The following is a 22,110-nucleotide window of genomic DNA, read 5'->3' on the forward strand; positions in this document are numbered from 1 at the left end:
TGTCCATAGGGTTTCCCAGATGGTGCTAGTGGTAAAGAACCTGCCTGCCAATGCAAGAGATATAAGAGACCCAGTTCAGTCACTGGGTCTATAGGTTCATGGACTTATTTCTCAGTTTTCTGTTCTGTTTCATTGATCTATAATTTCTATTTTTGTGTGAGTATCATACTGTTTTGATGACTGTAGTTTTATAGAATACTCTGAAGTCAGAGGGTCTGATTCTCCCAGCTCCACTTTTCTTTCTCAAGATTGCTTTGGCTATCCAGGATCTTTTGAGTCTCCATACAGATTTTGAGATTTTTTGTTCTAGTTCTGTAAAAATTCCATTGGTAATTTATAGGGATTGCATTGAATCTATAGGTTGCCTTGTCTAACATAAATCACAGCAATATCTTTTTTTGATCTGTCTCTAGGGATAATGGAAATAAAAACAAAAATAAATAAATAAATAAATGGGACCTACTTAAACTCTAAAGCTTTTACAAGCAAAGGAAACAATAAACAAAATGAAAAGACAACCCACAGATTGTGAGAAAATATTTGCAAATGACATGACAAATAAGAGATTAGTCTCCAAGATTTACAAAAAGCTTGTGACATTTAGCAGCATCAAAACAAACAATCCACTCAAAAAATGGGCAGGAAACATAAGACATTTCTTCAAGACATACAGATAGCAATAGGTACATGAAAAGATGTTCAACATTGTTATTTATTAGAGAAATGCAAATCAAAACAATGATATCACCTCTCACCAGCCAGAATGACTATCATCAAAAAATCCACACAAACAATAGATGCTGGAGAGGGTGTGGAGAGAAGGGAGCCCTCCTACACAGTTGGTGGGAATGTACATTGATACATCCACTACGGAGAATAGTATATGAAAGTTGCTCAGCCTTGTCTGACTCTTTGCAACCCCATGGACTGTAGCCTGCCAGGTGCCTCTGTCCATGAGATTCTCCAGGCAAGAATTCTGAAGTGGGTAGCTGTTCCTTTTTCCAGAGGATCTTCTCAACCCAGGGATCGAACTCAGGTCTCCTGCATTTCAGGTGGATTCTTTACTGTCTGGGTCATCAGGGAAACCCAGAGAACAGTATGGAGGTTCCTTAAAAAACTGAAAATAGAGCTACCATATGACCCTTCAATCACACTCATAGGCATATATCTGGAGAAAAACATTATCTGGAAAGATACATGCACCCCAATGTTCATTGTAGCGCTGTTTGCAATAGCCAAGACATGGAAGTAGCCTAAATGTTCATCAGTGGAGGAATGGATAAAGAGGGGTTCATTCCCTAGCTACCCACCCTCACACCTCCAACACCCACCCACCGATACCATCAACTAAGACACCACCAGGGGTACAGACACGCTTTGACAATGAGGCCCCTCCGGAGGCTCAGGGTGTGAACAGCTGCACAGAGGGTTGTGTGCTGTGGAGTCAGCACCTTAGGAGGTGGGAGGGGGGGGTGCGCAGAGAAGGAAGGAGTCTCAGGTCCTGATGGATCAGAAGAAGGAAGATGGGGAGAGGTGGTCTGGACACAGGAGATGAGAAAACCAAGGATGAATGAAAGAGGGGCAAAAAAACAGAAAATGTAGAAAAGATGAGAGAAGCAAGAGAAAGAGGCAAAAAAGGGTGTGGGCAACAAAAGAAGAAGGAGACACAGCAGAAGAAGGGAAGGAAACATAAAGAGAGTGGGATGAACGGGGAAGGATGTGAGGAGGGAGAGAGGGGAGCCAGGAAGAGGACGTCACAGGATGATAGGACTGGGAAGAATCAGGAGCACTGGAGACATCCTCAGTCCCTACGGAAACCTGGCGGGCCCAGTACCCCAGGTCGACCATGCACATCAGCAAGCTGATGGCTGTCAGGATGGCCACAGCCAGTAGGCAATCCTAGAGGCACATGTCGTAGGCAAGCTCACGACTGCAGCTCACAACACTGGACCGCTGGGACTGCCCCCTGAACTCCTCATTGAACTGGTAGAGAGGCCAGAGGATCACAGTGCTGATGTAGAGGAGGATGGAGAACAAGGTGAGCACAAGCTGGAAAATGGGGTACAGGATGCACCGTCTACATTCCCGTCCACTCAGTTTCAACAGAAGGACCATAGCTCCCAGGATGAAGCAGATGGAGTACACGGCCACACACCACACCAGGGCCGTGTGGTGCACAGCAGGGTGCAGGTCCAGGGAGGGGCTACTGATGAAGGCAAAGATGACACCAGCACCTTCAGCAGGCCTGGCATGGTGTGCACGTAGCAGATGATACCATCGAGATCATACCAGTTCCACGCGAAGGCCACATCCAAGGCATAAACACAGATGCGATGCAGGAGAAGGCAGTGGCGGTGATGGCCCGGTCCCCGGAAGGACCATAAGGCACTGGACATATGCAGTGGAGTAGATGATGGAGGCCGAGAGGCAGACGAGGGTGGCATAGCGGGCTTAGATAATGGGGAAATCGTACCAGTAGAAAGAAAACCAGGACAGGAGATCACAGAACTCAACAATGGAGATGATGAGGGTCACAGCAAAACAGATGCACCAGATGGACATGGACCAGTCACCTATGACTCCTCTCCAGATGCCCATGTCGGCCAGCAGGGAGAAGGCCAGGCCGGGGGAGCAGAGCTGCGGCAGGTGGCGGAGGCAGCACACCTTGCCCCATTCATCCTTTTCTGGGGATGTCGCCCTGGTGGGCATGGTGTTGTGAAATCTGGCAGGTCACAGTCACCAGTGTGGCAGTGGTCTTCACTGATGACCCATCAGAGAAAGATCTAGCTCTGGAGGAGGATTAAGTCAGATGCCTGGAGACGGCTCAGGGCACTGTGATGGCTGAGGTTCAGGATCTGTGGAGTTGGAACCAATGGCTCAGACACGTGGGTAACAGCGCAGCAGCTCCAAAATGGTTCCCCCCACCCATCAGCCTTGGCCTTGTCAGGAGACTTGTCTTATCCCAAACCTCACAGCTGGCTCGCTGGCCACAATCTACCAACATTTTGGATCTCTCTGAACTGTGTGGCATTATCTACAGAAACACAGGGTAGGATGGTCCTTATCTGCAAACCCATCCCTTGAAGTCTCTCAACATTGAAAACAAATTTTTTTTAAATTATTTGGTAGTAAAATTATACCTGAACAGATATTAGAGAATTTACGATCTCTATTTATTTCCCTTAGCGTGAATGTTCAAAGCGTTTGGTTTCAGAAACACTAATGTGTATGATTACAAGGTGCTCTCAGACCCCAGTGGGGTGTGATGTCATGTAGAGTAGATACACTATGTCATCTGTCTGGAGCTGAAAAATCTTGAATTCTGGAGCTTATCTAACCCCAAGGATTACAAAAAAAAAAGGACTGTGGATTGTTCTGCTAACTCCATTTATTGATGAGAAAACTAAGACTGGGGGACTTAAAATGTCTTCCCTAAGGTCAAAACCCTAAGAAGAGAGAACCTCAGATAAAAATCCCAAAGCTGTGGGTGTGAGCACTTTCCTCTACAGCCCAGCATGTCAGCAGGCCCGCAGGTGGGAGCTCAGGACCAAATCTTGGTGCTCTGGGACCCAGGACACACCTTCAGGATCACGGCCTCCTTCCACAGCAACCTGAAGACACCTGTGTCCCGGCCCAGCCTCCCTGCAGCATCGCTAGAAGGAGCTGCTATCTGAGGGACACAGCCCCACCCGGAGGAGGGCAACTCCAGGGATGAACAGGGAGGAGCCACGGGGTGAGAGCAAGGCCACAGGGACAAGATGACACAGAAAGTAGGAACTATTTGAATCCCTGCTGTCAATTTTGCCTTCACACATGACTTTTCCCCACTGGGTCAGGGAAACCCCAACCCAGCATGATTCAAGGTGGAGCCTCATGGAGGAACCACAGAATAAATTAACATAATGTTGGGCTCTTAAGTTCCAAAGCTGCCATCCAGGTGTGAGCCTGGAAAGATCTAGAAGTACTCCTACCTGAACGAGGATTTTCCTGGCCTGGGAGACTGGTGAGCAGCTTTCAAGCTGGGAAGAAGAGGTTGGAAATGAACAAAGATGCTGTGTCTGATGCTGATGGGGAGTCTTTGGATCCATTTAATGGCACAGAGGGAGGCACTGGAGAAGAAGAGGCATGGGGTTTCTAGCTGTGTGACCCTGGATAAGGCCTGTGCCCTCTCTGGGCCTCAGTTCCCCCACGTGGAAAGCAGGTTTGCCTGAGTCTCCCCAGCAGACCCTCCTCCACTCAAATCTGTGAGCCTGGACATGGTGCCTCTGTCAGAGCACAGTCTGGATGTGGCTGAGCCCTGCCTGCCCAACAGCCAGGTATGTGGACTGGAAGATGGTGAGCCAGGAAGGTCAAGGTCAGGACAAAAGAAGGAAGGAGGAGGTGAGATGGAAACTCAGAGTTGCAGGAGGCTGTGGGGTGTGGAGGAAGCTGGTAAGTTACCTTACAGAGCCTCAGTTTTCTCACGTGTGCAATGGGCTGAATGAATGAAGCTATATGAAGGGCTTATAGAGGACCTGGCACCTGAACACACTGGAACCATAGCTGGCATGCCAGCTACCTGTTCCCCTTCCCCTCCCCCTCAAAGAGAACCCATATCGCCCTGGGCCGACTCTGGGCATAAGCACATGCAAGCTTGATTTGTTCCAGATCAGGGCTTGCAAACCTGTGTGTCCTGGAAATGGCTCAGGGATTTGTTTGGTTTTCCTTCACAGTGTTTTCAGGAAAAGATGGTGTAGAATCAGTTTTATTTCTTCCTGAAGTGTTTGGTAGATTCACAGTTTTTTATTGCATATGAAAATCCAGTTTTCCAGATCCTTTACAAGTCTCATAAAATCAGCTCTATGCCCTTTATACTAACTTTTACTCTCATCTTTGCTTAGTATTTTCTATATTTTCTTCTTCTCATGTGTAATGACACAAAGCAGAACTATTTTAAAAGAACTAAATTAAAAGACGTTTTGTTATCTTGGGCTCCAAAATCACTGCAGATGATGACTGCAGTCACGAAATTAAAAGACATTTGTTCCTTGGAAGAAAAGCTATGACAAACCTAGACAGTGTATTAAAAAGCAGAGACATTATTTTGCCAACAAAGGTCAATATAGTCAAAGCTATGGTTTTTCCATGGAAGGACTGATGCTGAAGCTGAAACTCCAGTACTTTGGCCACCTGATATGAAGAACTGATTCATTGGAAAAGACCCTGATGCTGGGAAAGATTGAAGGCAGGAAGAGACGGGGATGACAGAAGATGAGATGGTTGGGTGGCATCACTGACTCGATGGACATGATTTGAGCAAGCTCTGGGAGTTGGTGATGGACGGGGAAGCCTGCCGTGCTGAAGTCCATGGGGTCGCAAGAGTCAGACACGACTGAGCGACTGAACTGACGGTTTTTCCAGTAGTCATGTACGGATGTGAGAGTTGGACCATAATGCAGGCTGAATGCTGAAGAATTGATGCTTTTGAACTGTGGTGTTGGAGAAGACTCTTGAGAGTTCCTTGGACTGCAAGGAGATTAAACCAGTCAATCCTGGAAATAAATTCTGAATATTCATTGGAAGGACTGATGCTAAAGCTGAAGCTCCAATACTTTGGCCACCTGATACAAAGAGTTGTCTTATTAGAAAAGACCCTGATGCTGAGAAAGATGGAAGGCAGGAGAAGGGGACAACTCACCAACTCAATGGATAGGAGTTTAAGCAAGCTCCAGGAGATAGTGAAGGACAGGGAAGCCTGACATGCTGCAGTCCATGGGGTCACAAAGAGTTGGACATGACTGAGCGACTGAACAACAAATGGTGACCTCACGTGTCCCAGTTTTCCCTCTTGGGCGTGGCCAGGCTGCCTGCCTGCTCACAGGAGCACCCATGCCTCCATCCAGGGAGCACCCACTTCCTCAACCTCATTAGAGCCTTCAACGCATTTCACATGCTCTGACGTCATATGTAGACATGTATGTACAGACATGCACACATATTTGTAGAGCATATCTGTGTCTTTTTTCTTTCCTGTTGTTTAAACATGAGACCATGTCATGCACACAGCATCTAGTTTTTCTACCAACCCCAAAAGGTTGGTCCTCTCCAGAGGCCTTAGTCCTCTCCATCCCCTTTACTTATTTCTTTCCCTCCTGGCTCCTGTGGGTGTTTGGACTGACTCCCCTTCTCTAGATCAGTGGATCCTCCCCTGTGAGTCTCAGACACTGGGGGTCACAAGATATGGCAAGGGGTCCTGAGATCGATGTGATCACCATGCTCTTGAGTAGGAGGTAGGCAAGCATTTCTGGAAACTTTTTTAAAAATATGACAAAAAGTGTGTTATTCATCTCTAGTATCTAGAAAATAGACAGAAATTCTACAACTTAATAATAGACAACACAATTAAAAATCGACCAAACTTCTTAAGATGTTTAACTTTATCTTACTAATTTACAGGAGAGTCCAAAATGCAGTACTTGGGTGCAATCTCAAAAACAACAGAATGATCTTGGTTCATTTCCAAGGCAAGCCATTCAATATCACAGCAATCCAAGACTATGCCCCAGCCCTTGATACTGAAGAAACTGAAGTTGACCAGTTCCATGAAGACATACAACACCTAGAACTAACACCAAAAGAAGATGCCCTTTTCATCATAGGGGATTGGAATGTAAAACTAGGAAGTCAAGAGACACCCAGGACAAGAGGCCAAGGCAATTTGGCCTTGGAGTACAAAATGAAGCAGGGCAAAGGCTAACAGTTTTGTCAAGAAAACACACAGGTCATAGCAAACACCATTTTCCAACAACACAAGAGATGACTCTACATATGAACATCACAAAATGGTCAATACTGAAATCAGATCGATTATGTTCTTTGCAGCTGAAGACTGAGAAGCTCTACGCAAACAAGACCTGGAGTTGACTGGGGCTCAAATCATCAGCTCCTTATCAGAAAATTCAGGCTCAGATTGAAGACAAGTAGGGAAAACCATGAGGCCATTCAGGTATGAACTAAATAAAATCCCTTATGATTATACAGTGGAGGTGATGAATGGATTCAAAGGATTAGACCTGATAGACAGAGTGCCTGAAGAACTATGCATGGAAGTTCGTAACACTGTACAGGAGGCAGTGACCAAAATCATCTGAAAGAAAAAGAAATGCAAACAGGCAAAGTGGTTGTCTGAGGAGACTTTACAAAGAGCTGAGGAAAGAAGAGAAACAAAAGGCAAAGGAGAAAGGAAAAGATACACCCAATTGAACACAGAGTTCCAGGGAATAACAAGGAGAAATAAAAAGGTCTTCTTAAATGTACAATGCGAAGAAACAGAGGAAAACAACGAAATGCAAAGACTAGAGATTTCTTTCAAGAAAATTGAAGAGATCAAGGGAGCATTTCATGCAAGGATGGGCACAATAACGGATAGAAATGGTAAGACCTAACATGAGCCGAAGAGATTAAGAAGAGGTGGCAAGAATACACAGAAGAGCTATATGAAAAAAGTCTTAATGACACAGATAGACACGATGGTGTGGTCACTCACCTAGAGCTGGACACGCTGGAGTGTGAAGTCAAGTGGGCCTTGAGAAGCATTACTGTGAACAAAGTGACAAGATCAGGGCTGGGTTATAAGGTAGAGAGCTGAACTGAAATCTTTCTAAAGTGTTCTCTCCACTCAGAGATGCTCTGATGCTGTGGTTTGAGAAGGAGACAATCTGGGGAAATTAAATGCTGAGAGAAGCTGCAAGGTTTTCCTGAATGAGCTTCTCCCGATGCCAAGGGAAGTCACTATTCCAGATGGAAAACACAAAGAGAGTCGCAGATCCACACTTGCTCACTTACTCAGTTTGGTTCAGCAATATTAGGAGACCCTACTTTTTCAGAAGGTATGAGAGAGCCCCTTGGAAACTCTTAAACTTTTCTGACACAAAAATCTCTTTGAGAATATGACTAGCCAGAAATATGCATGCACACACCCTGGAAATGTTGCACTCACTATCAGGGCTCTATAGACCTCCTGACCCATCCCAGGACATCAGTGGATCCACAGAGCTCAGGGCAGAAAGTGGCCTTGGAGGAGTAAGTCAGGTGATTCCTGCACCACCTTTCCCTCAGGTGTGGGTGAGCAGAGGCCTGGGCTCATACTCAGGGCTCCCCTTGTGAATCTCTCGAATGCCAGAGGTCCCCAGATAGACAAGCAAGTCCTCTGGAGCCTCGGTCCCTAAACTTTTTGGCACCAGAGACCTGTTATGTGGAAGATGATTTTTCCACATACAGGAGGGAAGGCAGTGGTTTCGGGATGATTGAAGTACATTGCGTTTATTGTGCACTGTCTTTTTATAATTATTGCATTGTGATACATAAAGAAATAATTATACAACTCAGCATAATGCAGAAGCAGTGGGAGCCCTGAGCTTGTTTTCTTACGAATAGACAGTGCCACTGGGGGTGATGGGAGGCGGTGACAGCCACTCTCCAGTGTTAGCATCACTACCTCAGCTCCACTTCAGATAATCAGGCATTAGATTCTCATAAAGAGCACACAGTCTGGATCCTGTCAGATGCAAGCAGTCTGAGCAATGTTTATGGGAGAGAAAGATAGAGAGATGCGGGGGTTGGGGGCAGTGCAGAATCTGGCAGGGACAGGCATTCACAGCCTTGGGCACCACATAGAGTATTTGGGACTCAGTGGGAAAGTATTGATGAGATGTAACCAGGGAACTAACATTTACTCAGAGAAGCCTCTGGGATTTCCCCCCAGGTAGGAAAGTTGCAGTATGCAATGAGGGGCATTCCAGAAAGAGAGGGAGGGATCTTGAGCTCAGAGTCATTGAATGAGCAGGCCCCTCAAAGCCCCAAGTGGGGGCAAGTGTGTGCTGGTGGCGGGGAGCTCATTTGGATGGAAGGGCCCAGGGAGGCAGGCTGGACATGAGGAGTTATAGCCACATGTAGGCCCTTCCAGTTCAGTGGATGTTTATGAATCATCTGCTCTGGATCAGAGGCTGAGGATGCAGGTAAACAAGGTCCGGTTCATCCTTGAGAAACTCTTGGTTGAAGAGGAGGAGGCCCATGACCTGACCATTAGCACATCTGTGGGGAGTGTCCACAGAGGGGAGGGCAGGTATCCTGAGCAGGGATGGAGGGTGGGGGCAGACAGGACACCAGATCTGAGTGGAGGATGGAGGTGTGTCTTAGTGAAGAAGGCAGGAGAGGGGGCCCTTGGAAGGGGAGAGACCAAGCCCCAGTCTGAGGAGTCGGGGGGCTTGTCTGGGAAGCCGGAATGTGCAGGAGGCAGGGGATGGACCTGAGTTTGTGTATCTCCCAAATTCCAGAGGTCCCTATGCCGGGCCTGTGGCACCAGGGACCCAGGACAAAGTATCAGCTCCTGGATTCACTGAAGAGCCCTGTTCTCAATGTACTGAGCAAGGAGCACTCTAGAAACATCTCTGTCCCCATTGCCCAGCCCCTGGGCTCCTGTGAGACCTACTCCAGCCCCTCTGGGTCTGAGGCCAAGTCTGCAGTGCCCCGCCCCCACCCAGCAGATAAGAGCCCCTGGAAGGCACACCCGGCCTCAGGACCTGGATTCCTTGCCTGGCCCTGCCTGAGCCCTGGGCTCATGGGTGAAGCCTGGCCTGTTTCAGACACCTGCCGAGTCCAGGGTATCAGGGGCCTGGGAGACTCATCCCTGACCCACTTCAGCCCTGGACTCAGGATGTGAGCAGGGAAGGCCCGGGTCGCATGGGCCTGGATTCAGCCCCCTGTCCCCTCTCAGTCCTGTGTCTACAGGACGACTCAGCGGAAGACGCCAGAGCAACCATGGAGCTCTACTGGATCTCCTGGAGAACTCAGTAGCAGTGAGGGCTGCCTGCCTGGTGGAGTGCAGCACCTCCCCAAGGACTTGAGGCTTTTGTCTTTTCAGAACAGCAACTCTCTTGCTTTTGAAAAGTGCGTTTTTAGCACTAAAATGGCTCCATATGCTCTCAACTTCCCTTGTATCTCAGTTGGTAAAGAATCTGCCTGCCGTGCAGGAGACCCAGGTTTGATTCCTGGGTCAGGAAGATCCTCTGGAGAAGGAAATGGCACCCCACTCCAGTATTCTTGCCTGGAGAATCCCATGGACAGAGGAGCCTGGCAGGCTACAGTCCATGGGGTTGCAAGAGTAGAACACGACTTAGCAACTAAACCACCTCCACATATGCTCTCTACTCCTCCAGATCCTCCTCTTGTCTTTTCATTTCTTCTCTCTGAGCTGGGGGTCAGTGGACACTGCCCAGCACTGAGAGGGCAATGAACAATTGAGTTGGGATGAGGGTGAGTGTCAATTTCCTCAACATCTTGAATCCTGTGGGGCCAGGAGTAGCCCTGGTGACTTCATTAATACCCCCTGGCTCCCCCTCCCTTTTCCAGCTGTGTCTATGCCCAGGAGGGAGGCATTATTTCCTGGGGGCGACCCCCAGCTCAGAGGTCGATTCAGCCCATCTTGATATTGGTGTCCCAGCACTGGGGAGCTTTCAGGCAAAGGTGCGAGAGGAGTGATGGGTGCCCCCTGGTGACCTTCAGCACCTCATCTCGTTTGTAAAATGGGGAAGAAAAAGTGGTGGACTCTGGATCCTGAGGTAACCAGTTTGGAGTCCTGCCATGTAGTAGCTGTATAACCTAGGCTGAGTTACTCAACCTCTCTGTGCCGCAGTTTCTCCATTTGTGAATCAAGAGAATCTAACAACTCATAGGGTTCTTGTGAGATGATCCATACAGAGCCCACAGCACCATGCCTGTCATAGCTCGAGCAGCCACCAAGTGACAATAACTCATGACTATTCTGTAGACCACAGGCCAGTCTAGGAGAGCCGCTGCCCTCTGCTACAAGGTCAAGGGTCACTGGGGTGGGGGAGTGGGGGTGTGGCAGGCACTGGTTAGTGTTTTGACCTCCAGAGGTGATTCCAATGCATACAACGTTCAAATTACATAAGGCGTCTTCTCAGCATCCCCTGGTACGTGAGCACAGCGTTCTCTCACTGCACCAGGTTCAGCATCACCTGAGGGCTGCTGGGCCCATCCAGTTTCTGATTCAGCAGGTCTTGGTGGGGGAACCTAGGAATCTGCATTCCCAAAAATTTCCTGTTGATGCCTTGCTGCTGGTCCAGGGACCACACTTTGAGAAGCACTGCCCACATCAGGCCATTGAGATGTGCAGCCACGGATGAGCCATTGGCCTAAGGGCTGAGCACCACCAGGGGGCTCTTCTCACTGGTCCAGCCTCACCCCCATCTACCTTGGCTGCCTATTCATGCAGAGAGAGGACACAGCCCTGCAGGATGAGTCCTAAGCAGCCCACTACAGGGCTGAGTGAAGAACTCAAGGGATTGGAATCTAGTCCCATCTGACAGCAATGCCAGTGCTTCTCAGACAGTTTTACAAAGACAGCGGCTCCCATTCCCACCACTGACACCCGGAAACCAGGTGTGAGAGGGCGGGCAGACTGAATTCTCAGGGTTCTCTCCTGCACTTCTCCCAGAGTCAGGGTCCTAACCTCCTCAGTTACGATTTTTATGAACGTTGGAAACTGCTGGGTGGGGCTGCCTGTCTGGCTGTGAGTGGCCACCAGGTAGAGCCCTTGGACCATCTCTCTCTAAGGCTGACTTGCAGGTGGAATCAGCCTGAGAGTCACTCTGGCAGATGTGAGGGGCTGGGTCTTTCATATGAATCGGGGAAAGCTCCAGGACCCTCTAGATGCCCTCACTCACCATGAGCTGAGGCTTAGGGCAGCCAGAGCAGTGGTGCAGCCTGGCCTGGAAGGTGACCCCAGGCTCCCTGACTCCCAGCCCAAGTTCATTCCAAAGGATCAGACTTCCTTGAAAGGAGAGGAGCCAGGATTCCCATCCCCTGAGATTTGGGGCTGGGACAGAGGGAGAGGGGTGAAGATTCTGCCCTGCCAGTCAGTCCCAGCTCTGCCCACTGTGGGGTCCTCAGTGGAGGCTGGAATTATTCTGCCTGACGGACCCCCATCCAGGACCTGTCGTCTGGAAGAAGAGCTCAGGCCGCAGGAAAGCTGGTAGGACCTAGTGGTTCTGTCTAACTGCACCGGGACTCACTGGAGTCTATGGAATGGGGGGTGGATTTGCAATAAGAATCCTCTCTATGTGAGTTAGCATCTGTCCTCTAAGGGAAGGAAAGGCTGGAAGACAGTGACCAGGCTGAGGCTCCCTTGCTGTTTGGAAGCCACAGGAGCCTGGCCCGAGGTGCAGTCGCAGGAAGGGCAGGACCTGGCTGGCAGAGCCTGGAGGCCAGGCCTGCTCAGTGGTTCCCGGGCTGGGAAGTCCTGGGCTCTAGCCCCGCTGACGTTCTGGTTCCTAATGTGTAGACAAGGGATAATAATAACCCTTCCAGGTTAGTGTTAGGGTCAGAGACAATGATGTCAGGGGCTGGGCACAGAGGGGTCCTGGTGAAAGGCAGCCTTGAAGAAAGACTCACCTGTGATCCATCCATCCAAATAGAGCCATAATAATCTACCCATAACATGTCAGTCATGTTTCAATACAAAGTTATGACTTCCTACGAATGGACTGGTGCTTGTGCTGCCCTATTTGCTTAAAGACACAGAAAACGGTGTGTTTATGTGCCTGTATTTGAGAAAGTCTGGTTTACATTAGAACAAAGCTTAAACTGAGTTTGGGGTGGGTGGAGGAGAAAGCTTGGATATCAGGGTCCTATGGGGAGGGGGCAGAGAATAAGAGAGATGATGAAAGGATCTCAGACTGTGTTAGACTCTGACAGGTTCAAGGAATAGAATATTCTGGTAGTGCTTCTTTCTGCCCAAAGCACCAGAAAGAACAAGCTCTTTTTGTTTTAAGGGATTTGCATAAGAAGTGGTCCCAGACTAGAAACAAGAGTGTAACCGGGGGCGGTGGTCTGGGCTGATGAGCAGCTGGCCCCAGCTCAGCATGGACATGGACCACTGCAGTCACCTGGTGGCCTGAGGGATGGCACGCTGTGGGCAGCAGTGGGCAGCCAGGAGCCCGAGGGGCAGGCGGGCTGCAGCTGGGACCAGGGGAGTAACTTCCCTTGGTAGTCGTGCTAAGAGCCTGTCATTGGCCCTAAGGCTTGTTGGGGTCAATGTAGGGAGGGGAGGAGCCCTGAGGGACCCCCACCCTATGAGCAGCCTGGTTGTCCAGATGGATTGTTTTGGAGAGCTCTGTGGCCTGAGGAAGCTTACTCTCCCTCCAGACAAAACACTGGGGGGATTTATGGAAACACACACTGGTTAGAGTGGAGGTGAGAGCATGGGCTTCAATTGAGCTCCCCACCCTTGGTTAGATGCAGACCCTGAAAAGACCAACTGCGATGAATCCTCACCCTCCCAGCCTGGCTCCAGAAAAGACCTCAGGTTACAGCTCATAGGTTCTGTCGGCTGAGAAAGGGGCCCTGAGGCCTTGGGCTGCAGCGGGATTGCTGTGGACACAACAGTTACAAGAGGTCACACGTGTCGTGCTCACTGCAGGTCAAGCTCTTCTCTGATTCATTTGTTCCTCCCAGCAGCCAATGAACTATGTCCTCACTGTCCCCATTTTCACAGGCACAGAAAGGTCAACTGGTCAAGGTCACACAGGTTTAAGTAGCAGAGCTGGGATTTGAACCCAGTCATGGGGGTTTGGGATCTTAACTTCTGCTTGGCATTCACCTTGCAATTTATACCCAGAGGAAGAGAGTAACCAATACTTTTTCATACTAACCACCTGATTTGGTGACTTGTTACTTTTATTCATTTTATCTTCAGTTCAGTTCAGTTCAGTCACTCAGTCGTGTCCGACTCTGCGACCCCATGAACTGCAGCACGCCAAGCCTCCCTGTCCATCACCAACTCCTGGAGTTCACTCAAATTCATGTCCATCAAGTCGGTGATGCCATCCAGCCATCTCATCCTCTGTCGTCCCCTTCTCCTCCTGCCCCAATCCCTCCCAGCATCAGGGTTTTTTCCAATGAGTTAACTCTTCGCATGAGGTGGCCAAAGTACTGGAGTTTCAGCTTTAGCATCAGTCCTTCCAAAGAAGTCCCAGGGCTGATCTCCTTTAGAATGGACTGGCTGGATCTCCTTGCAGTCCAACGGACTCACAAGAGTCTTCTCCAACACCACAGTTCAAAAGCATCAATTCTTCGGCGCTCAGCTTTCTTCACAGACCAACTCTCACATCCATACAGGACCACTGGAAAACCATAGCCTGGACTAGACAGACCTTAGTCGGCAAAGTAATATCTCTGCTTTTGAATATGCTACCTAGGTTGGTCATAACTTTCCTTCCAAGGAGTAAGCGTCTTTTAATTTCATGGCTGCAGTCACCATCTGCAGTAATTTTGGAGCCCCAAAAAATCAAGTCTGACACTGTTTCCACAGTTTCCCCATCTATTTCCCATGAAGTGATGGGACCGGATGCCATGATCTTAGTTTTCTGAATGTTGAGCTTTAAGCCAACTTTTTCACTCTCCCCTTTTTCAAGGAGATTATTATTGTCATCCCCATTTTATAGATGATGAAATTAAGGCTCAGAGAGTACATTATGTAATTTAAATAAAGTCACAGTTACTCCCTGACAGAGCCTTGATTTGAATACAGGTCTGTCTCCCTACAAAGCTCAGCAGGTAATAGAACCTCAGGAAATGCGGAGCCCCGTCACACTTTTCTCAGGTCTAGGAATCAGCTCCTAGCTCTTGTGTGTCCTGCTTTGGCTGGACCCATCAAAGTTTCTGTAACAACCAGACCACTTTCTATTGAAAAGCCAGCCAGAAAATGCCAGAGAAAGTGTGGAGACTCTAGGCAGGAGCTAATGGAACATAACTATCCTCTTTCCACCCACCAGCTTCTCTACGGGGACCTTTGAGAGGAGACAGACACACAGACAAGGGCCACATGCATTGGCAGCCAGTACTGCCGCCCGCAACCAGGGTGGACAGCCAGGTGCCTGAGACTGCAGGAGAGAGGGGTCCCTCTTCTCTCTACTCATAGGAGAATTGAGAAACGCTGACTCTGTGATTTTTCCAAGAACCTGGTCAGAGCCAGAGAATGGGAACATCTGTGCCACAAGGCTCTGTTCTGGATGGGGCTCAGACCACAGTCTGAGGGAGTGTCAGCTGGAAAACCCTGCATGGAGGAGGCCAGAGGAGCAAGGGTAGGGCCACTGTCCTGGGAAACAGGGAGCCCAGGCCAGGCAAGGAGCAAGAGAAGGGCCTGAGGCTAGGGTACCAGAGGGCTTCAACTGTTTCTGCTAAAGGGATGGGGGAGGCCCTGGGGATCCAACAGGTGGGCTTTAGGGCCACAGCTCCCCCTCCCCAGACCTCTGGACCCAAGGCACCTCCCTCCCGTCTGCCTTTGGAGACAGGCCCATGCAGGCATCTCTCAGCTCCTCCCCCAGCCTGTCCATCAAGGCTGCAGGGAACATGCAGACCATTTGCCAGCCATCCCTCCTCTGACCCTTCTCCACTTGATCTATTTTTCAAACTGAAATTTTGTTTTCTTAAAGATAATTTACTTACATGTTTCAAAATCAAAATGCTCTAAAAAGCCCCATATTGAGAAACCTCGCTTCCACGTGTGCTCCATGCCCTCTCCCCTCCGCTGCCCTCTCTCATCAGTGCCAGGTCGCGACTGCTCCACTGCACTCATGGGAGCCCTTCCAGTGCTCCAAGATACAGAGCAAGTCCATGCAGATTTATTTTCTATCTCTCCCACTCTCTTTACATTAAAAAAGGATATAATGCATTTTCTGTATGTTACTATTCTTACTTAGGGTGTCCTGGACATTTTTCTTTATCATTATTTTGAGAGCATCCTCATTTTTTCCAGCTGTATAGTATTCCCTCTTCTGTCTACACCTTGGTTCATTAACCAGCATCTTCAACATGACTATGTGAGTTGTTTCCAATCTTTCCAATATTATTTTCAAGCAAGATCTTGAGTCGAACCTTGACTTTCACCAGGCTGCTCTGGTTAGAGAAAGTGGTGAGTGAGGAAAACACCCTATTTTCAACCCCCATCACCTCACCAGAAACTCAGATCAGGGACAAGACTCCGTTATATGGTGGTGGAACTAGAACTAGAAACCAGGTTTCTTGGGTTCTGCTCTCCATACTCCTCATGGTTCATCCCTAAGGGGACCAGACCACAGCCAGAAGCGGGGCCACTGGACCGGAGGCAGGATGACAGGTGACTGTGAACCCAAATGTGGACCCCAGATCTGCCCCTCTCTCTTACTCTGGGATTCCACTAAGCCATCAGGGAAGTCTCCGGAGGTCTATGCATGCTTGCTTTTCTTGATGAAAAATGAATCATTAGTCAATCTAAGAAAGAAATGGAGTTTTTTATTTGAGCTCAGTGGTAAAGAATCCACCTGCCAATGCAAGAGGTGCAGGTTCAGTCCTGGAGTCAGGAAGATCCCCTGGAGAAAGAAATGGCAACCCAGTCCAGTATTCTTGCCTGGAAAATCCCATGTACAGAGGAACTTGGCGAGCCACAGTTCATGGAGTTGAAACAGTTGGATACGACTGAGCGACTAAACAGCAACAACGAGGAATATAACCCAATCAACAATCTTTCTGGAAGCTATGAAACTGTTCAGAAGAGGTAAGGGGAGAGGCCAGCATGTATGTGACTTCAGGGAAGGGGTACATGCAACCAAGCACATAGTTTTGGTAGAATGTTACTGCTCTTCATGAGGAATAGATCTCTTACTTAATGGTTTTAGTGCTTTTCTAGGTATGGGAAGATGCAAGAAACTGTGTTCATAAAAATTTCTCTTGAAAAACTCTTGCTATCTGAGGTCCAGTTTTATAGATCACAGTGTCTCATCCTGATGTTCGACCTAAATTCCTTCCAAGGTGGATTGTAGGCCAGTGACTATGGTGGCTAATTATTTGATTCTTGTAGAACTGAACAGTGAGTGACATTTTTTATTTCACAGTCCTCTCCCTTTTTATCTTAATTTTGACCAGGATTTAGGAAGCATTTTATGGCCAGTTTGTCACAGGTCACTAGGAATGTCTATTCCTGCTCGCTCAAGTGCTATTACTCACCTAGTCCTGGTAACAGTAGCCTTAATCCTCTGGACCACCTGTCTTACAAGAGTGTCAGCTCCAGGAAATGGTTCCTTCCTGTTGCTTCTTCCCATATCTAGAGTCACACTAATACAACCAAGGATCTTATAAACTATACATCAGGTCAATCATTTCAAGTCAATGTTATTTTTTACCAGAGGCTCAATCACACATTTGGCGATGCAAGAAACAATAATCTTGTAAAATAGGCAGAACACAAATAATACAGCTGTGACATTAATAAGGTCATAAGTTGTGTTAATCTTCTAAGGAGTTGTATGACTGGGGCCAGAAGAAGGAAAATTCACCTTTATGGCTGAGCAGAGAGGTTGGTTAACACATACTGCAGATACTCAGTGCACTCTAGAGGGGAGGGAGGAGGCTCAAATGGACAGAGAAAAATTTTATGCTGAAATTTTTTATCTTGCCTTAAATATGAATTATTTTTAGTCCTTCTTAAGATTTCCCCACAATAGGGACCACCTCCTGGGAGCCCTCCCCATTCATCCCACCTGCCCCTGGGTGAAGATCACATGACTTCATCCCAGTACAGGAGTCAGGGGCAGCAGTGGGCGTCCTTCCCCTCCCTTCCCCTCCCCCACAGCTCTGCTTGCCTGGCCCCTCTGGCCCTGGTGAAGCTACTGTGCTGGGCTCTGAGGCTTTGTGGCTGAGAACAGGAGAGGAAGAAGGTTTGGGGTGACTTTCTCACCACAGTTACACAAAGGGCTGCTGGTGCCAATGCCAGCCTGCCTGCACACGGACATGCACGCTCATACCCAGGAAAACAAGCTGCGCATGCACACAGGCACACAACTTTTTTTTTTTTTAATGTTTTCGCCTGCGCTGAATGGCAGGTGGGACCTTAGTTCCCGGACTGAGTATAGAACCCACTCCCCCTGCAGGGGAAGCCAGGAGTCTCAACCAGCGGACCACCAGGGAAGTCCCTGGCATAAACTATTAAAGAAAGAGATCAAGGAGCTGGCAGGAGCCTTATAAGAGTTATCTGATGGGATATTGGGCACTGGGGTGAGGCTCAAACTAGTTTTCTAGGGATGGTCCACTCCCTAAGGTTTAGGTCAGGTGAGGGTGGGAAGACAGTGGGAGGGACCCCACCAGGGACCCCACCCAGGGCCGGGTGGGTGAGAAGGGAAATCTGCTAGGCCTCTTCTGAGCTCTAGATAAATTTGGGTTAATTAGGGTCTTTTGATTGGTGAGGAGGGGAGGAGGCATTGTTTTGTTTTGTTTTTCTTTATCTTAACGTTGAGGTTAAAAAAGTACATTGTGATTGTGGAAAAGGGACGAGATTTTCTCCATGATTGACAGCAGGGGGTTGATGGGAACCAGAAGCTTCTGGGAATAAGATTTACATACTTATACATTCATATCAGTTCAGTTCAGTTCAGTTCAGTTCAATTCAGTTCAGTCGCTCAGTCGTGGCCGACTCTTTGCGACCCCATGAATCGCAGCACGCCAGGCCTTCTTGTCCATCACCATCTCCCGGAGTTCACTCAGACCCACGCCCATGGAGTCAGTGATGCCATCTAGCCATCTCATCCTCTGTTGTCCCCTTCTCCTCCTGCCCCTAATCCCTCCCAGCATCAGGGTTTTTTTCCAATGGGTCAAATCTTCACATGAGGTGGCCAAAGTACTGGAGTTTCAGCTTTAGCATCAGTCCTTCCAAAGAAGTCCCAGGGCTGATCTCCTTTAGAATGGACTGGCTGGATCTCCTTGCAGTCCGAGGGACTCTCAAGAGTCTTCTCCAGCACCACAGTTCAAAAGCATCAATTCTTCGGCACTCAGCTTTCTTCACAGTCCAACTCTCACATCCATACATGACTACTGGAAAAACCATAGCCTTGACTAGACGGACCTTAGTCGGCAAAGTAATATCTCTGCTTTTGAATATGCTATCTAGGTTGGTCATAACTTTTCTTCCAAGGGGTAAGCGTCTTTTAATTTCATGGCTGCAGTCACCATCTGCAGTGATTTTGGAGCCCCCAAAAATAAAGTCTGACACAGTTTCCACTATTTCCCCGTCTATTTCCCGTGAAATGATGGGACCGGATGCCATGATCTTAGTTTTCTGAATGTTGAGCTTTAAGCCAACTTTTTCACTCTCCTCTTTTACTTTCCTCAAGAGGCTTTTTAGTTCCTCTTCACTTTCTGCCATAGGGTGGTGTCATCTGCATATCTGAGGTTATTGATATTTCTCCCGGCAATCTTGATTCCAGCTTGTGCTTCTTCCACTCCAGTTTTCTCATGATGTACTCTGCATAGAAGTTTAATAAGCAAGGTGACAATATACAGCCTTGACATACTCCTTTTCCTATCTTATTCATGACTCCCAGAGAAGCAGGAAGCAGCAGAGAAAGCCACTGAAACATAGAATTGTACTTCTGTGAGCATCAGTCAGGGATGCAATTCCCTTCACTACGGCAGAAGCAATTCCCACCTTCTGAAGTAACCCGGCTGGGAAAAGGAATGAAAAGAAACTTCCCCTTTAGGAATAGGCATATTCACTAATTTTTGCCTTCCTGATCAGGAAAAAACAAAATCCAGGCTAACATCACCTTTAAGGCTGCAGGGGCCCACACTCTTCTCCCTACAGAGGCAGGACCTGCTGTTTTGATCACTGAGGCAGAAAGGCCACATCACTGCCCCTCACCAACACTGCACACAGGTATCTTCAAGACCCTGGGGTTCTCTGTCAGCCCCTACTTCGATGTCCAGAAAGTATTTGGGATGGAAGTCATCCTCTAAAAAGCCCTCTAGACAGTGGGTGTTTAGTGAACCTGCAAAAATTCTGCAGCCAATCTCAGGTGGGGTTGAGCACCAGATGGAGCCCAGGGACCCAAGGTCTCTGCTTCAAGACTCCCACCCACTGGGAATTATTGACCTCCAGAGGTTTTGTTTTAACTTAAAAAGAAGCCGACTCATTAGAAAAGACCCTGATGATGGGAAAGATTGAAGGCAGGAGGAGAAGGGGGTGACAGAGGATGAGATGGTTAGATGGCATCACTGACTTAATGGACACGCATTTGAGCAAGCTCCGGGAGATGGTAAAGGACAGGGAAGCATGGTGTGCTGCAGTCCATGGGGGTCGCAAAGAGTCGGACACAACTGAGAGACTGAACAACAATAATACTCTACAACCCCCTCCACTGGGAAATCGGGGTCCAATCCCTAGGTATCTGCACTCACCCCACTCTGCATATCTGTACCAACTAAAACACAGCCAGGGTGACAGACAACCAGAGCCTCCCGAGGCGCAGGGTGTGAACAGCTGCACAGAGGGCTGTGTGCTGTGGAGTCAGCACCTTAGGAGGCAGGATGGGGCGGTGGGCAGAGGAGGAAGGAGTCCCAGGTCCTGATGGATCAGAAGAAGGAAGATGGAGAGAGGTGGTCAGCACATAGGAGATGAGAAAACCAAGGATGACCAGAAAAGGGGCAAAAAGCAGAAAATGCAGAAAAGATGGAACAACACAAGAAAGAGGCAAAACAGAATTATGGGCAACCACATAAGACAGAACAGAGACAGAGACGAAGGAGGGAAGGGAACAGGAAAGAGCAAGATGAGTGGGAAAGGATGTGAGAAGGGACAGAGGGAGCCAGGAAGAGAACATCAGAGGACGACCGAGCTTGGTGAAGATGTCTCCACTGACAATAAGAGGGAATCGGGGGGCCTGGTGCAGAGCCTCAGAAGCTAATAAAAAAAGCGGCGGGCCAAGTCCACCAGGTCAACCACATAAATCAGCAGGTTGACGGCAGTCAGGACGGCCACAGCCAGTCGCTGGTCCCAGGTGCATATATAGGAGGTGAGTTTGTCACGGCAGCTCACGTCGCTGGACCTCTGGGGCTGCCCGCCGAACTCCCCATTGAACTGGCAGAGCGGCCAGAGGACCACAGCGGAGGCGTAGAGGAGGGCAGAGAGCAGGGTCAGCCCCAAATGCACAAGGGGGACGGGGACGGGCAGCCTGTTGTCCCAGTTGTACCAGTTCAGCAGGAGGGTCACGGCTGACAGGAGGAAGCAGATGGAGTACACAGCCACGCACCACTCCAGGGCCGGCTGGTGCACGTACAGGTGGGGGCTGCTGATGAAGGCGAAGATGATGCAGGCCACGAAGATCTCCAGCCTGTGAAACAGGCCTGGCAAGGTGAGCACAGAGCAGGAGAACTCTCCAGACCGGGCGCAGGTCCAGACCACTTCAGTGGCATAAGCCACAGATGCAAGGCTGGAAAAGGCAGTGACCGCAATGGCGTGGTCGCCAAAGGGGCTGTGAGGCAGCAACTGGATGCAGGCGGTGGCAAAGATGACGGAGCCTGAGAGGCATAAGAAGGTGGCACAGGAGGCGCAGGTGATGAGAAAGCCGTCCCAGGAGAGGTGGAGGCGGGACTGAAGCCCACACAACTCGACTATGAGGATGATGAGGGTCATGACGAAGCAGAAGCACCAGACAAATATGGACCAGCTACCTGCAGCCGCCTGCAAAGTGCTCACACCAGCCACCAGGGAGAAGGCCACGCAGGTGGAGAGCAGCTGCAGCAGGCGGAGAAAGTAGCCCATGACGATGGTCAGAGAGCCCAGGCCTGAGGACGGTCATGTGGAGCTCCTGATGGTTGTGCAGGCCTAGGTCATCGATACAGCAGTGTTCTTTGCTGACATCCACCAGAAAAAGATCCAGCTCTGGAGTCAAGATGCCTGGAAAAGGCTCAGGGCCCTCTGAGGGCTGAGGCTCAGGATCTGTGGAGTTGGAACCAACGGCTCAGACACTCGGGTAACAGCACAGCCGCTCCAGAATGTTTCTCCCCACCCATCAGCCTTGGCCTTGTCAGGAGACTTGTCTTAACCCAAACCTTATAGCCATGCTTGCTCTGGCTTCAAACCATGAATATTTTATCTCTCTGAGCTGTGTACCTTTATCTAGGGAGACAGAAGTTAGGCTGGTCCTTATCTGCAATCCCAACCCTTCAAGGCTAGGAAAATTGAAAAAAGAATTTTGAAAAAATTCATTTGGTAACAAATTTTGACCTGAACAAACATGAGAC

General features: G+C 48.9%; 1 protein-coding gene and 1 pseudogene across 1 annotated transcript; both read right to left on the minus strand.

Annotated features, from left to right (window-relative positions):
• Positions 1 to 693: 693 nt before the first annotated feature.
• On the minus strand, positions 694 to 2,874 carry LOC101122139 (myeloid-associated differentiation marker-like; annotated as a pseudogene).
• Positions 2,875 to 16,312: 13,438 nt separating this feature from the next.
• LOC101122387 (myeloid-associated differentiation marker-like) lies at positions 16,313 to 21,895 on the minus strand. Its single transcript, XM_042235674.2, has 2 exons — positions 20,099 to 21,895; positions 16,313 to 18,605 (listed from the first exon to the last, which is right to left on the minus strand). Exon 1 carries the CDS (start codon positions 21,626 to 21,628, stop codon positions 20,768 to 20,770), a length of 861 nt encoding a protein of 286 aa, XP_042091608.1. The 5' UTR covers positions 21,629 to 21,895; the 3' UTR covers positions 16,313 to 18,605; positions 20,099 to 20,767.
• Between the last annotated feature and the right edge of the window lie 215 nt (positions 21,896 to 22,110).

Source organism: Ovis aries, chromosome 18, assembly GCF_016772045.2.
Source record: "Ovis aries strain OAR_USU_Benz2616 breed Rambouillet chromosome 18, ARS-UI_Ramb_v3.0, whole genome shotgun sequence".
NCBI classification, from domain to species: domain Eukaryota; kingdom Metazoa; phylum Chordata; class Mammalia; order Artiodactyla; family Bovidae; genus Ovis; species Ovis aries.

Bases quoted from the DNA above. Each gene is read 5' to 3' on its own strand.
- LOC101122387 (XM_042235674.2), bottom strand. From the start codon at position 21,628: ATGGGCTACTTTCTCCGCCTGCTGCAGCTGCTCTCCACCTGCGTGGCC.